General features: G+C 36.3%; 1 protein-coding gene across 23 annotated transcripts in view; it reads left to right on the forward strand.

Moving 5' to 3' along the window:
* The window catches only part of LOC120542147 (protocadherin alpha-C2-like), a 503,189-nt gene that overhangs the window by 256,719 nt on the left and 229,199 nt on the right, over nt 1-17,271 (forward strand). The window contains exon 1 of one of the 23 annotated variants that reach the window (XM_039774354.1): nt 3,217-5,753. The exons of 20 other annotated variants lie outside the window; for them this stretch is intronic. In XM_039774354.1, coding sequence (XP_039630288.1) covers nt 3,378-5,753 — 2,376 coding nt within the window. In that variant the 5' untranslated portion in view covers nt 3,217-3,377. Of the gene's footprint in view, nt 1-3,216; nt 5,754-13,838; nt 16,317-17,271 lie in introns of those variants that run through there. 2 more of the 23 variants (XM_039774344.1, XM_039774346.1) reach the window with 2 other exon arrangements.

Genomic DNA, 17,271 nt, shown 5'->3' on the forward strand with positions numbered 1-17,271 from the left:
TTGAGTAGTACAGCATGGCATTTACAGTCAGTGAGAAACTTGATAAATTAAAAGCATTTTAAATTTCAATTATTATATTTTGAAAAATGCTTTGGAAAGTTCATTGGTTTAAAGTTTTAAAGACAGAAAACATTCAAGTATAGGACACCAACTCACCCTTGAGTTCACTCACACACACACACACACACACACATATATAGGGCCAATTAAAAACTAAAATACAGAGTGAATATCCAATCAGTCAGCGATTCTGCTCTGGGACAGCAATGCTGTCAAATGAAACATCCATTTTATCCAGAGCAATTGCAAATGTGTAATTTAAAATATTTTGACTGTTATATCAGCAATATACTAAAATATACTTTGCAGTTTGTTTATATGTATCATGATGGGACTTCCATAAAGAATTAATCTTTTGACATATTTCATCATTGAGTGAATTGTACCACATGGTGATATTTAGTATCCATCATACTGTATATTAGAATTGTGAAAGTGATACACATAATATTTTCAAAACAAACATATGTGTGTGTAATCAGAGCAAAGGGTGGCTATTTTGAAGAAATTAGAATATAAAACATGTTTTCAGTTATTTCACCTTTTTTTGTTAAGTACATAACTCCACATGTGTTCATTTATAGTTTTGATGCCTTCAGTGAGAATCTACCAATGTAAATGGTCATGAAAATAAGGAAAACACATTGAATGAGGAGGTGTGTCCAAACTTTTGGCCTGTACTGTGTATGTGTATGTATATATATATATATATATATATATATATATATATATATATATATATATATATATATATATATATATATATATATATAGTCATAATAACGAGACATGAACCTGTGTAATATTGTATCCTGGCTGCAAAAGTCATTTTTATTACAATAATTAGCACTGAAGTGCATTCAATGGAGTCCAAAACAAGACTGATGGAAAAGGGGCAATTTTTTTAAAGGGGAAGACAGGGAGTGAGGTCATAAGGATCAGGCACGTTTTCATCACTCATTGGATCACAGCCAGACGTGACATCAGAGGGGCCGGTGCTGGTGAGGTCGACTTCTATTGACTCGGTCCCGGAAGTGATGGCAATAGAGCCAGGTGGACTCCCCCGGGAATGCTCTACAGGGAAGGGAGAAAAAGAGTCAGATTACTCTGCCACATCTCAGCATGCCTCCGAACTGCCTTCACTCAAGCCCTTTAGATGCCTCCCATGCGCACGTGTGTGACATATATATATATATATATATATATATATATATATATATAGTGCTAGTTGACAACTCCTTGGATTGCAGTGGTGCATCAGACTCCAGCACAGCTTCATGGGAGTTTGAGTGAGGTGCTGCAGCAGGAGCTGCTGAGCCTTTATGGGCAGTTCTTCCACCACACCCGGATGTGCTGCCGGAAATGAGTAATCAAGCACCTGGAGTACTTCCGGGTGTTATATAAAAGGAGCCAGAAGCCACTACTTGGGAGCCAGAGTCGGGAGGAGGAGCGAGGAAGCTTGAACTGAGGAGTGAAAGTGGACAAGGAAAAGAGTGAAGGAAGAGACTTATGGTATTGTGCTGTGTTAGTGCATGAACTGTGTTATACTTGTGGGAAACAGGGAAGGCATTTCCCACAGCGGAAAAAAAAAAGTAAACCTTGTCTGTCATGAATTTGTGTTCCACGCTTGTCTGTGTGTGTGTGTGTGTGTATGTATATGTATGTATATATATATACAAAGAGTACACAACACATATTTAGCCCTTATTGAGGCTCATCAGGAGATCAGATCTCCAACATCAGTGCCTGAAGCAAAGCCTCTGACATTGTGCCACATCAGCTGATTCACTTATTTGGCAGGGTGAAGACAGAAGTACAGTATTGCTTTATTAGTTCTGAATCTGATTATTTAGCTTGTTACCTACCAGGTAACATTTGTGGCTGGTCGGCGATTCGGCAAACATACGCCATTGCTGGTCTGCTTATTTGACAGAACAAGGAATGTATTTCTGTACTCCAATCTTCTGACAAAGTAAAATATTTTAGATTCTATTTATGGGGAATAATATATATATATATATATATATATATATATATATATATATATATATATAAAAAAAACTTTGCCACACTGACATTAATGTATATTTTTGTCAAAGAGTTTATCAGTGTGACCATGTCATTTAATTTAAAACTCTTAATGTGAATTTAAATCAGCATTTTTTTTATAGAATTATTTAAATATAATGATACACCTAACAAGCTAAACATCACAGTAGAATTAGCAGATGCCTAGTAATCCTCTTATATGTGAATTTTATGTCCATGTCATTGCTATTTCACCAGTGACCCAGAAACTCGTTTACTTTAGCATTCTACACAGCTTACCCTCAAAATTTTGACAGAATATTTCAATAACTTGCTCAATTAATAATTTTGTGCTAACATAGTCCAGTTCAATGCAATTAACAACTCAAACTGTGCTGAATGAATTTTGCAATATAATGTTATAATGTTCAGTTTGATCGTTGTTCAAACATCCAGCCAGCACTGTATCTATATTCACAGTAGGAGATATAAAGAAATCTCACTCATTACACCAAACTCTTTATGTAATCTGAAAGGCATTTCTGATGTAAACAGAGAATTTCACCGCAGTCTACATATTATTGCATACCTAATATTTGTTCTTCCTCCAATGCTTCCCTCAGTAAGCACTCTAATTTCTAAACATGTTTCTTGAAAGACAAGAAATTTCTGATTAGACATCAAGATTTGTCTGAATACAAATCATATTTATATTTTACATTTGACCTTTTGTTTTTTCTGAGAAAAGAGATCATTGGAAAAATGATGAACTGAAATTCTCAGTAACAAATTAATGTGAATGATAATTTTATAGATAGAGTATTTTATTATTATTATTAGTAGTAGTAGTAGTAGTAGTAGTCAATTATTACTTTTATTATTACAGAAAAGTTTAATAACATTATTAGAGAAAATACTAGTAGAAGTAGTAGTATTAATAATATTATTAATTTGTTGTTGTTGTGTACAATTATTTATTAAATAGGTCCATTTCAATTCTGTGATTATAGTTGAAAGGGTAATTGCAGTACCTCACTTTAACACACGGTGTCACTGCCTTCCAGCTTTACAACAATTTCAAGCCGAAAAAAAAAAAAAAGATTAAGCCCTTCCCTCATTTTCTGTCAATATCTTCCAGAAATCTGTACAAGACATCAACATACGATGATATTTGGTTTTCACTGCCTAACTGGAAAAGGTTTATTTTGTAAAAATTGCATCACATTCGGCAGACTGTGGATTTATGTGGCATGAAGGCTTACGTGTAAGATAAAACTGATTTTTAAAATATGGTAACAATGAGGGGATTGCGTGGCTTCAATCAGACGGCGCTTTTTTCGGCACTCGTTTTCTGCTTTTGGAAATACTCATTTGCCTATCTTCGCTATTCTGTTCCGGAGGAGTCAGCATCAGGGACGATTATCGGGAACATTATAAGGGATTTGGGACTGGATATGAAAAATATTGAAGGCCGAGGTTTTCGTATCATTTCCGGACTGAAAGAGCAGCTGCTGCAGGTAAATCAAAAGTCCGGAGTCCTTTTTGTAAATGAAATCATCGACAGAGAAATATTATGCGATAGGGAGAAACCTTGTTTCCTAAACGTTAAGATAATTGTAGAAAATCCATTGGAAATACATCAAGCTGAAGTTGAAGTTATAGATTTAAACGATAATTCGCCGGCCTTTCTCGACAAGAACAAAAGCCTGGAAATTTCAGAATCCACTCCAGTCGGCTCTCGTTTCACGTTAGAGGAGGCCGTTGATCCCGATTTTGGTGTTAATTCCTTAAAATCCTATCAGCTGAGTCAAAACGACCATTTCATTCTTCAGGTTAAAGAAGGCAGTAAAAGGAATAAAATCCCAGTTTTAGTTTTACAGAAAACGTTGGATAGAGAACTGAAAGCAAAATATAACCTATTGTTAACGGCCTTTGATGGAGGGAACCCTCCAAGATCTGCAAACATGAATATTACAGTACAGGTGGGGGATGTTAATGACAATGCTCCAGTTTTTACCGAAGAAATATATTCTGTCACACTGGAGGAAAATGTTCCTGTAGGGACACTTGTCGTACAGGTAAAAGCTTCAGATTTGGACGAGGGCAAAAATGGGGAGATATTTTATTCTTTTGAAAAATCTGTTCAAAATATAGCTGATGAATTGTTTACGTTGGATGCTTATACTGGTGAAATAAGAGTTAAAGGTGTGATAGATTTCGAGGAGAAAGAATTTTATGAGATTGAAGTAAAAGCTACAGACAAAGGACCTATACCAATGAGCAGTCAGTGCACAGCGTTAATTAAAATTAAAGACATGAACGACAACGCACCGGTCATAGAAATAACATCACTTACGAGTTCTATAACGGAAGATGTAAAGCCAGGTACAGTAGTCGGTCTAATCAGTATTACGGATTTGGATTCTGGTGTAAATTCTAAAATAGCATGTGCCTGCTCTGATAACTTGCCTTTTGAGTTGAAACAGTCATTTCAAGAAAATCTGTTTTCTTTGATAACAAATTCACATTTGGACCGGGAGTCTGCACCTCAATATAACATAACAATTACTGCGAAGGATTTCGGGAATCCTTCTTTGTCGTCTTATAAAACTGCTGTTGTTAACGTATTAGATGTAAATGATAACAATCCCAGATTTTTACAAAACCCTTATGTTTTCTATATCATGGAAAATAACACTCCAGGCGCCTCGATTTTGTCAGTTAGTGCAGTAGACGAGGACGCGAATGAGAATGCTCTTATCACTTACTATCTGCGGGAAAGTGAAGCTGTGGACAAGTCCGTGGTGCCTTTTCTGAGTATCAATTCTAATAATGGACAAGTGTTTAGTTTTACCAGTTTTGACTTCGAGGAACTGAAAAGTTTTACATTCATGGCTTTAGCTAAAGACTCTGGAATGCCTTCACTGAGCAGCAATGTGACTGTTAACGTTTTTATTTTGGATGAAAATGACAATCCCCCAGTGGTCGTGTTTCCTTTGACCCTGAATGGAACGGCAGTTGTGCAAGAGACTATTCCAAGAAACGTAAAAGCGGGCTATTTAGTCACAAGGATCCGAGCCTATGATGCCGATGTGGGATATAACGCCTGGCTTTCTTTTTCTCTGGAGGAGGCTACTGATTCCTCACTTTTTAGTGTGGGACGCCATACCGGAGATGTTAGGACTCGTCGAGCAATAACCGAGTCTGATGTCACAGTACAGAAGATCACTATATTGGTTAAAGACAGCGGAAGCGTTTCTTTCTCTGCTTCAGCAACAGTAATCGTGACGGCTGCTGAAAATACCGAAGCGCATGCGTTGTCTGAAGTTAAATATAGCCCAAGAGAAGATGAACAAGACAATAATATGACATTTTACTTGATTATCCTTTTGAGCTCTGTGTCCTGTTTATTCATCTTTACTATCATCGCTTTGATTGCTTTCCAGTGTCACAGAGCACATCGCAATTTTTTACATAAAAACTATTTAAGTGACGTCAACTACGCAGAAGTGAGTGGCTCCCTTTTTCATAGCCATCAGTATCAGACTGCGGAAAAACGATTTGTTTTTGTCGAACCAGGAATGAATAAAGATTCGGTGGTGGACTTGGGGAGCAATGCAAACACACTCGTAATTTCTGATGATGGAGTTAAAATTGCACAAATGGTAAGTGGTCCTTTTTTAAGGAACTGTTATTTAATTTTTAATGATTTTCGTCATATTTGTTGTTTTCTTTATTATTACTAATTTCTGCTGTGCTTTATATATAAATTCCTTAAATTGAGAAAAAGCTTTTTTTAATGATGCAGGTAGAATCGTCTTTTTCAATTGCACTTTTGGAGTTTGTAACTCTTGGCAGCTTAATTTCATATGACAAAGTAAAGCAGTGGTTCTCAACCTGTCCCCCCAGGAGGGCGCGAAGATGTGAAAAAAAGAAAACAAGAATCAAAAATATGAAAAAAATCTGCTGAAACCAAAACAAATTAACTTAAACTACATTCTGATACTAGAAAAAATAAATATAGAGTTAGATAAATGTCGATAAAAGTTAAGTAGGTATAATAAAATATGCATCTACATTTCAAAAAAATGTTGGGGGGGGGGGCGTGATTAAAACTGTTATTCGGGTCGCAAATACTTAATACCATTTAGTGTTGTAAATCCACCACATTCTTAAAGGGTATTTAACATAAAAATATCAGTTCTCTTTGATAATTTGTTTAATTTTAAATCAGGAGCACTTTTTTTTAATTAAAATTACATTCTGGCAGTAATTTTTCAAATAAATGTGTGGTTATTCAGAGTGAAACCATAGGGGAGCCATGTTTGATTCACAAAACCAACAGCTCATGAAGTTTCCATTAAACTACTGTTTTTTATTTAGATTCATAACAAACACTGTAAGTAACACAAATATATGATAACAGATTTGTAAAATACCAAAGTGTTCCTTATTTTAAGTGAGTCTTGGTGCTTACCCTGTGTTATAGGACAGAACAAGTTGAGGTTTTCTTGATCTGTCAGTACCATGTTATATAGGCTACTGTACATTAGGTCTTTCTGTTTTGTCCACATATTAGGAACCTTTTCAAAACCCCAAAAAGCAATGTCTCATGGAAAGAATGTTTCCCCGACTGATGTGGTTCCTTGTCAAGCAATTGTTTTGTGAGGTGAGGAGCCACACAACTCATTATATTTCCCTTCACTAACTGTTATTTTTAGGAGATTGAGTTGTTCTAATGGATTTACGTTGGAAATTAAATTATTATGTGTTTGAGACACAGCTATTTTTTTCTTGCTCTATAATTTTTTCCCTTCAGTCACAAAAATGGACTTTAAAGTGCTTGCGTATTGATTTACACTATACAATTAAAGGTTTTTGCTATTGTGTATATTTACCAATTGCGCATAACTTTTCATTGTTGCTGATATATCTTCAGAAAGCATTACTGCATCTAACGAAAGCGCATCAATTTGATTACTTTTTTTTTTTTAACACTTATGATAGAATTGTGACTACTTTTCAATGGTTCATTTTTACTATGAGCAAAATATCACATTTTGATTACATAACATATGAGTGTGTATGATGCCAATGCTTACAGCTGAGAGTTTAAAAGTATGAGCATAAAAAGCAATATTCTGCCAGGTTCATACTTTCCTTCTGTCACATTTCTATTTGTGAATCAAACACACACACAAAAAAAAATGAAAAACACATCAGAAGATAAGCATCCAAGATTAATATTTTAGTTTTATAATGCTACTGTGACTCACATCAGAAAAGTGAAGGAAGCTCATCACAAGTATTGCTTATAATTGTGTTTCTAAACCAGTCTCTGTCTAATTACACATTTTCATTTAAAAATGGTGTTTTAAATGAAAATGGTATCTGTTCACATTAGGGTTTTTTTATTTTATTTACTAAAATATGTTCTTCCACACTAGCACGACTAAAGACTTATACATGACATAAACATTTGACTATTCATGGCAGACACACATCAATAGAATAATTCTTGAAGGGTTGGCAATGCCACCAGCTACAGAATTTCCTGTAGTCTGAAAACTGATGCAGTCTTTTGCAAATGTATGCAGCATTTAAACTACACAAAATGAAATAACAAGTACCCTGGAAAGCAACTCAGCAATGACTACCATTTTGAAGTATGGTTTTCCCTCCTGAAAAATAACCTGTGATTTTTTAACTAGTCAGGAAATGAGTTTTTTTAATGATCAGGATACAATTAGGGAAGGGCTGATTAATAAACACAAACAGATTCAAGTGTTGTTAGAGTCTGTATTTTAGAAGTCTTCCTTTTCACTCATCCACATTACAATACTGAGCCAGCATTTTCAAAAGTATATAGATCTGGAGAACATTTTCAAAAGGCTCCATTTCCAGGGGTGACAAGTGTGAATGAAAGATGAACGTGGAGACCAACATATGTGTTTTGAAAGAGCAGTTTGGTCCCGCACCCTTAGTGTGTTTTAGCTAATTTCAACAACATGTATGTCCTCATGCACTGATTGGCAATGTCTTAGGGAATAACTAATTCTTATTGGCAAGTGATTCTTATTAGTCAGAGAACATTTCTCAAAGAGCTACAATACATTTCTGCAGATCTGGGGTCTCATGCATATCGTGAAGAATTCACACTATAACATGACGTACGGACAAAAGCGGAAATGTGCTTACGCACAGAAAAATCCAGATGCATAAATCTGTGCAAACGCCAACTTCCACGTTCTTCTGCTCCATAAATCCCGGTCAGCGTGAAAAGTAACGCTCGTGTACGCGCCTGTTGTCCCGCCCCAACTCCTCCCAGAATTACACCTCTTTGAATATGCAAATCAACATTAATAGCCCTTTAGCTGAGTGTTCTGTGAAAAGGCAATGGCAAATGCACGAGGGGAAATAGAAGAATTTCAGCGAATACCAAGTGGAGGAAAGAAAAAACATACTATTTGTTGGTTTAAACAGTGGTATAAACAAGAAAAGGAAGTTGATCGAGTGACATAGCATGTCGGAGAAACTCGAAAGCTCATGTTCACAAAGTCGCACAGTGCCCGAAATAAAAAAGAAGTTGTCAGATATCAAAGTCGGCATGAAAAGGCGAGTTGTAGCCCACAGTCTGAATGTAATATGAAAGCTTATTAGGGTACAGAGAAACAAATAGGCACACAGTGGGAGCACGAAATGTCAACTTTAATCATGTAGTTTATTTTTTCATTAAAGTAGAACATCATAAACTTAATCTTAAAATTGTTTAAATTACTAGTTTCTCAAATCCACCGCAACTAAAGTAGCACATTAAATTAGTGGTTCTCAACCTGTGGGGCGCGAAGTAACAAAAAGGGGGGTGCGAAGATGTGAAAAAAAGAAAACAGGAATCAAAAATATGAAAAAAAATCTGTTGAAAGCAAAACAAATTAACTTAAACTACATTCTGATACTAAAACAAGAAATATAGAGTTCGATAAATGTCGATAAAAGTTAAGTAGGTACAGTATAATAAAATATGCATCTACATTTCAAAAAAATGTTAGGGGGGGCGCAATTAAAACTGTTATGAAAACTCGGGTCGCAAATACTTAAAGGTTGAGAAACGCTGCATTAAATGCTTTGTTTTGTATTTAATCTTCTATGTGCTCTGTGTGTGTGAATCACTACGTGCTTCTTAAACAGGCTTTCTCTTCCTCCGACAGGACACAGAATCTATTACATTCATAATATTACAACTCTCTGAATAATTAAAATACTGAGATGTATGCTTGATATAATTTTCATGATGATAGGAGTTAAAGCACATTATTAAACATGAGAACACGGTGGCACAGTGATTGTTCCTGCCTCACACAAGATGCTTACTTTGCCGTGCACGACCTTCGATGAAATAAATTATTGCAGCAGTACTGTCTCTTTCAAACGTACTAACCTCCAATTCCTGTCCTTCCTTTTCTTTCTCCGAATACCCAATCGTCACACAATCAGCTCTGTAATAGACATTAAGCCATCTGTAAGCCGATTCTTCAAAACTTTTAAGGAACATTGAAATATCTTCGTAGTACATGTTTAATTATTCTATCCATCTATCCTTCCAGTGTCGCGTCAGCCCCAGCAAGAGTACAGCGTGAGGCAGGAACAATCCGTGAACAGAGCGCCTCGCTAGCGCTGCGGCACCGTGTCCTCACATGTTTAATTATTAACAATATAGATTATTTAAATGAAGTTAAAGTTTTATTTGTATAATATAATAAACATATTTTGCTGCATTTCATCTTAAAAATGATATTGTCATCATAGTTAAATACGTGCTTTTTAAAGTGGCACAGGTTGTGTAATATTATAACTATAGTGCAATTTTACAGTGAGGTGATTGTACTAATAAGTACTAACAGTTCTACAAAGAGCACTTGATGGACTGATTGAGTGCGTTTATAGTTCTTGGGATGAAACTGTTTCTGAACCGCGATGAAAGGGTCTGAAGTGTTTGTCGTATGAGAGCAGTTTAATAGACAGCATGGCTGAGGCAGCGTCTGCTTGATGCTGTATACTGATATTTCTCTTTCCAATCAGCTGCTGAGCTGTGTTTCACACTCAGATACAGTGATATAAATACTCCGAGTGGTGCAGTGAGAGTAATATGGAAAAAGATGATCCGCTGTGGCAACCCCTAACGGGAGCAGCTGAAAGAAGAAGAAGGTGCAGCGAGAGTAACAACGCTAAAGCAGCTATGGTATTTAGAATAGTTTGACCACTCTGTGGACCATTATATTGTTACAGGTTAATTACAATGAGATGTATTAAACTAATAAACAATATGTGGTTAATTTCAGTGTGTTTGTAAAGCCATGTCAGGGATATGGATCTAAAAAGGAAAGGGATACCACACTGGAACAGTAGCACTGCTTTGACTCTGGGTGCCGCCAGTCTGCAAAACCGAGCGGAGAACTTGCGTATGCCAGGATTGGAGCTACCATGAAAATGTGCATGGCTTTACGCCAAGTTTAGGTTTTATACATCGCAATTTGAGCGTGGAAGTGTTTGTATGCAACATTTTTGTGCGTATGCACTGTTTATACATGAGGCCCCAGGTAACTTAACTACAGATAGGAGAGCCTGGCTTCATTTTTGGGATTTAAGTTTCACTTGTGGAATGGCATTCATTTATAATTTTTCACATTATAAGAAACGGCCATTCATTTTACAGTGTAAAACTGTTAAAGAGCGATGTTTTAAAGATTTTCTGAGGTTTTGGAAGCTGATTTATGGTGGGTTGTTTTCAATAAACTGGCAAACCTGTGGCACACCATACATCACAAAAGCAAACTTTTATTCTCCAACACACAACATGCTGTACCTTCATTGAACGTTGAGCTGTTTTCAATGTATAAAATTAAGTAGTATAAATTTGTTGTTATTTCACCTAAGCAAACTTTATATGGCTGCCTCGCAGCTAGGAGACCTGGGTTCGCTTCCCGGGTCCTCCCTGCGTGGAGTTTGCATGTTCTTCCCGTGTCTGCGTGGGTTTCCTCCGGGTCCTCCGGTTTCCTCCCACAGTCCAAAGACATGCAGGTTAGGTGCATTGGCGATCCTAAATTGTCCCTAGTGTGTGCTTGGTCTGTGTGTACGTGTGTGTGTGTTTGTGGGTGTGTGTGTGTGCGCGCCCTACAGTGAGCTGGCACCCTGCCCGGGGTTTGTTTCCTGCCTTGCGCCCTGTGTTGGCTGTGATTGGCTCCAGCAGACCCCCGTGACCCTGTAGTTAGGATATAGTAGGTTGGGTAATGGATGGATGGAAACTTTATAAGGGTCTGTTCTTCTTGCAGCTTTTTGGATAGTTTAATGATTGACCACTTTTTCATAGTATACATTTCAGTGTACTGTTAAATCTTCATTTCTATTATAATGTGCTCCAAATAATCAATAGTTATTTACTGTATAATACACAACTTCAAATATTTATACTGTAACCCTAAATACAATATATTGTAACCATATTTTTAAGATTCTGACAACCACAGCTGCCAGTGTTTTTTACTGTAAATATAACTTTTTTTTAAACATTGCAGTTATACTTTGACTTTTTGTGAATTGTCTGTTGTAGCATTTAATTAAATATCAATCAATACCAATTTAGCCCACTAATAATACATAGAGTTTGTGGGCCCTTAGAGACCAAATGCTTAAATAAGTATAAATTCATCACTGAATACTTGCTTATTGCACTTCAAGTGCAACATAAGGAAATGTAACTTTATGGAGAAGCTCCAACCTTAACTACTTTGGAAAATGCGCTTTGAAAAAAAGAAAGTATTTTTCAGATTCTATTAATGGGGATTACTTTGTAAAACATTTCCAAAGTGACATTAATGTTGATGTGAGCATTCACTGAAGAGTTTACCAGCTTACCTATTTTATTTAATTTAAAGCCCTGGATTTTAATTTTCATCACAATTATCATACCACTATTTATTTTAATTACCTAAACATAATACCAGAAAATCTACCATAAAATCTACATATGCCTATTAATCCTCTCATGTCAAAATATTATGCCAACTAAAACAAACTCTTTATGTAATCAAAAAAGGCACACAACCAATAATAAAGATTAATATAATTCAGATTGTATAGTATTGTACTCCAAACTATTATTTCTTTCTGTTCATACTTTCATCAGTTAGCATTTCTACCTGGCTTGCACCTATTCTAGCTAAATTGCCCACCACGGTCTGGTCATTCTGGCCCCCTAATCATTCCTTGTCTCTAATTGGCTAACTACGGCTTACCCTTTCATGGAACATCTAATGCGTGGTGGGTATACTGGCTCAAAAATGGCTGCTGTCACATCATTGAGGTGAATGCTGCACATTAGTGGTGACTCTCCACTCATTAGGTAAACCACTTTGGGTAGTGAGAAAAGCGCTATATAAATGTAAAGAATTATTATTATCTCTAACCATATTTATTGAAAGATAGGTTACTACCCCATAGACATTAAGGTGTGATTGAGTAAAAATCAGCTTTGTATTTTAAATTACAACTTACCATTTTCACTAAAGGTTAGTAGATTTGAAATTTATTTATTTAGCGTGGAACAATAGTAGTGCTGCTGCCTCGCAGTTAGGAGACCCAGGTTCGTTTCCCGGGTCCTCCCTGTGTGGCATTTGCATGTTCTCTCCTTGTCTGCATGGGTTTTCACCGGGTACTCCAGTTTCCTCTCACAGTCTAAAGACATGAAGGTTAGGTGCATTGGCAATTCTAAATTGTCCCTAGTGTGTGCTTGGTGTGTGTGTGTGTGTGTGTGTGTGTGCGCACCCTACCCGGGTTTGTTTCCTGCCTTCCACCCTGTGTTGGCTGGGATTAGCTCCAGCAGACCCCTGTGACCCTGTAATTAGGGTAGAGTGGGTTGGATAATGGATGGATGGATTTATTTATATTAGACCACTCTGTAGCAAATTGTTGTGGATAGTGGGTGATGCTATTTATCAAAGGAAAGACAAATATATTTTTGATATTAAAACACTGCAGATGTTAAGTGTTTTATTTTTTTTTTTAATGGCAGGATGAATACCACACAGCCGCTCAAATCATACAGAATGCATAATTAGCACACTATCGACAACGCATTATGCACATCAAGCTAACAATGGCAAAACATCCTTTTATTCATACAAATGCTTTCCAAATCATCATGTTTCAATATACTGTACGACCAGGGACTAGACTCTCAAATCTATTCTAAAGGTAACTGAGCACAAGAAAGGAACCAACCCTATATGGCATGAATGCTATCACAATGCAAAAAAACCTGCAGATCCACTTACACGCAGACTTCGCTATTTTATTTGTGCCAATCAACCTGTAAAGCAAGTTCTGATGGAGTAAACCAAGTATCCAAAGAAAATTGAGAGGCAGAAAAAAATGTAAACTACAGATATTTGGACTGGAATTTAAATTCAGAAATAGATACATTATTATTATTATTATTATTATTATTATTATTATTATTATTATTATTGTTGTTGTTGTTGTTGTTGTTATTGTTGTTGTTTACCTTTACTTTATGAATAGACCTTTTCAATTCAGTACATGTAAACATGATAGAAAAGGTAAATGCAGTACCTCACTTTAGCACACGGTGTCACTGCCTTCCAGCTTTATAATAATTGACAACCAAAAAAAAAAAATACGCCCTTCCCTCATTTTCTGTCAATATCTCCCAGAAATCTGTAAAAGGAAACAATATACGATGCTTTACTTTAGAAGAATTTATATCATATTCTTCAGATCGCGAGTCTGTGAGGCGTGAATGACTACGTGCGTCGGAAAATTGTTTTGTTTTATTTAATATGCTAACAATGAGGGGATTGCGTGGCTTCAAACAGACGGTGATTCTTTCAGCACTCGTTTCCTGCTTTTGGAAATACTCATTTGCCTATCTTCGTTATTCTGTTCCGGAGGAGTCAGCATCAGGGACGATTATCGGGAACATTATAAAGGATTTGGGACTGGATATTAAAAATATTGAAGGACGAGGATTTCGAGTCATTTCTGGATTGAAAGAGCAGCTGCTGCAGGTAAATCATAAAACCGGAGTTCTTTTTGTAAATGAAATCATCGACAGAGAAATGTTATGTGATAGGGACAAACCTTGCTTCCTAAACATTAAGGTTATTATAGAAAATCCATTGGAAATACATGAAGCTGAAATTGAAGTAACAGATATAAACGATAATTCACCGGCCTTTCTCGAAAAGAACAAAAGCCTGGAAATTTCAGAATCGACTCCAGTCGGCTCACGTTTCTCGTTAGAAGGGGCCGTTGATCCCGATTTTGGGGTGAATTCCTTAAAATCCTATCAGTTGACTCAAAACGACCATTTCATTCTTCAGGTAAAAGAAGGAAGTAAAAGAAATAAAATCCCAGTTTTAGTTTTACAAAAAACGTTGGACAGAGAACTGAAAGCAAAATACAATTTTTTGTTAACGGCCTTTGATGGAGGGAACCCGTCACGATCTGGAAACATTAATATTACTGTAATGGTCGCAGATATTAATGACAATGCTCCGGTTTTTACCGAAGAAATGTACTCTGTAACACTGGAGGAAAATGTTCCTGTAGGGACAGTTGTTATACAGATAAACGCTTCAGATATGGACGAAGGCAGTAATGGGGAGATTTTTTACTCTTTTGAAAAATCTGATCAAAATATAATTGAGGAATTGTTTGAGTTGGATTCTTATACTGGTGAAATAAGAGTTAAAGGTGTGATAGATTTCGAAGAGAACGAATTATATGAGTTTGAAGTAAAAGCTACAGATAGAGGATTTATACCAATGAGCAGTCAGTGCACTGCGTTAATTAAAATTAAAGACATGAACGATAACGCACCGGTCATAGAAATAACATCACTTACTAGTTCTGTAACAGAAGATGTAAAACCAGGTACAGTAATTGGACTCATCAGTATTACGGATTTTGATTCTGGTCTAAATTCTAAAATAGCATGTGCCTGCTCTGATAACTTGCCTTTTGAGTTGAAACAGTCATTTCGAGAAAATCTGTTTTCTTTGGTAACAAAATCATATTTGGACCGGGAGTCTGCACCTCAGTATAACATAACAATTACTGCCAAGGATTTCGGAAATCCTTCTTTGTCGTCTTATAAAGCTGTTGTTGTTAACGTGTTAGATGTAAATGATAACAATCCTAGATTTTTACAAAACCCTTATGTTTTCTATATCATGGAAAATAACACTCCCGGAGCATCGATTTTGTCAGTTAGTGCAGTAGATGAGGACATGAATGAGAATGCTCTTATCACTTACTATCTGCGGGAAAGTGAAGTAGTGGACAAGTCCGTGGTGCCTTTTCTGAGTATCAATTCTAATAATGGACAAGTGTTTAGTTTCACAACCTTTAACTTCGAAGAACTGAAAAGTTTCACTTTTATGGTTGTTGCTAAAGACTCCGGAGTGCCTTCACTCAGCAGCAATGTGACTGTTAACGTTTTTATTTTGGATGAAAATGACAATCCCCCAGTGGTCGTGTTTCCTTTGACCCTGAATGGAACGGCAGTTGTGCAAGAGACTATTCCAAAAAACGTAAAAGCGGGCTATTTAGTCACAAGGATCCGAGCCTATGATGCCGATGTGGGATATAACGCCTGGCTTTCTTTTTCTATGGAGGAGGCTACCGATTCCTCACTTTTTAGTGTGGGACGACATACCGGAGATGTTAGGACTCGTAGAGCAATAACTGAGTCTGATGTCACAGTACAGAAGATCACTATATTGGTTAAAGACAGCGGAAGCGTTTCATTCTCTGCTTCTGCAACAGTAATCGTAACGGCTGCTGAAAATACCGAAGCGCATGCGTTGTCTGAAGTTAAAAGTCGCACCACAGAAGGACAAGACAATAATATGACATTTTACTTGGTTATCCTTTTGAGCTCTGTGTCCTGTTTATTCATCTTTACTATCATCGCTTTGATTGCTTTCCAATGTCACCGAGCACATCGCAAATTTTTACATAAAAACTATTTAAGTGACGTCAACTACGCAGAAGTGAGTGACTCGCTTTTTCATAGCCATCAGTATCAGACTGCGGAAAAACGATTTGTTTTTGTCGAACCAGCAATGAATAAAGATTCGGTGGTGGACTTGGGGAACAATGCAAACACTCTCGAATTTCCTGATGGTAGAGTTAAAATTGCTCACATGGTAAGTGATCTTTCTTTCAACATGAACTGTTGTATATATTTTAAAACATTTTATTGAATTTATTAAGTAAAATTTTACATGACTAGTTTCAAGTCAAGACAACCCACACCCACGAGAAAGAGAGCTAGGCCAACACATTGAAACTTTAATGGTAGAAAAAATAAGTAAATAAATAAATAGAATGAAAAGGTGAAAAGAATCCGCTTCCTCAATTTAAATGCTTATTCTAAAATGTTATTGATTAGATCCTGCTAGATTTTAAAACGTTTTGCACAGAACTTCTAAGTGAATATTTAATGTTTCCAATTTCCAGTAGTATATAACATCAGTTACCCATTGACTGAAAAGAGGCGAGTTAGGATTTTTCCAGTTTAGCAAGATAAGTATACATGCCAATAGTTAAGTAATGGCAATTCCAGTTTGTATGTGTGTCCTTCTGCACTTTAAGCCTGTCTGGAAGTACACCAAAGAGCTATTTAGTGTATTAGAAGAGATTGTGACACCCATGCTCTCTGAAAGGCATTTAAAGATTTTGGTCCAGAATGATGTTCATTTGGTGCACCCCTAAAACATGATCCAATGAGGTTGGAACTTGATTGGAACGTTCACAGATTGGATCTTTCCCTTGGAACATTTTGGACAATTTTAAATGAGACAGATTAGCTCAATTGATTATTTTAATTAAATGATTGTATGCTTTGTGCACATGGAGCTGTAGAGTGAATTCTGTGCATTGCTGGCGTCCATTCCTGTTCCGAAAAATTGAGTGAGAAAATCTTTTCCCAATGTACTCTGGGATTTCTGTTGTTTAATCTTTAATAATTTCCGTCTTCCTTGTCTTCTTCGTTATTGGAATTTATTCCTGCTCTGCTTTATTTACAAATCCTAGATAGGATAAAAGCTTTTGCCATTTTCAGTTGCACTGTTGGATTTTGTAATTCTTGGAAGCTTACTT

The sequence above is a fragment of the Polypterus senegalus genome, chromosome 13 (assembly GCF_016835505.1).
Source record: "Polypterus senegalus isolate Bchr_013 chromosome 13, ASM1683550v1, whole genome shotgun sequence".
In the NCBI taxonomy this organism is placed as follows: domain Eukaryota; kingdom Metazoa; phylum Chordata; class Cladistia; order Polypteriformes; family Polypteridae; genus Polypterus; species Polypterus senegalus.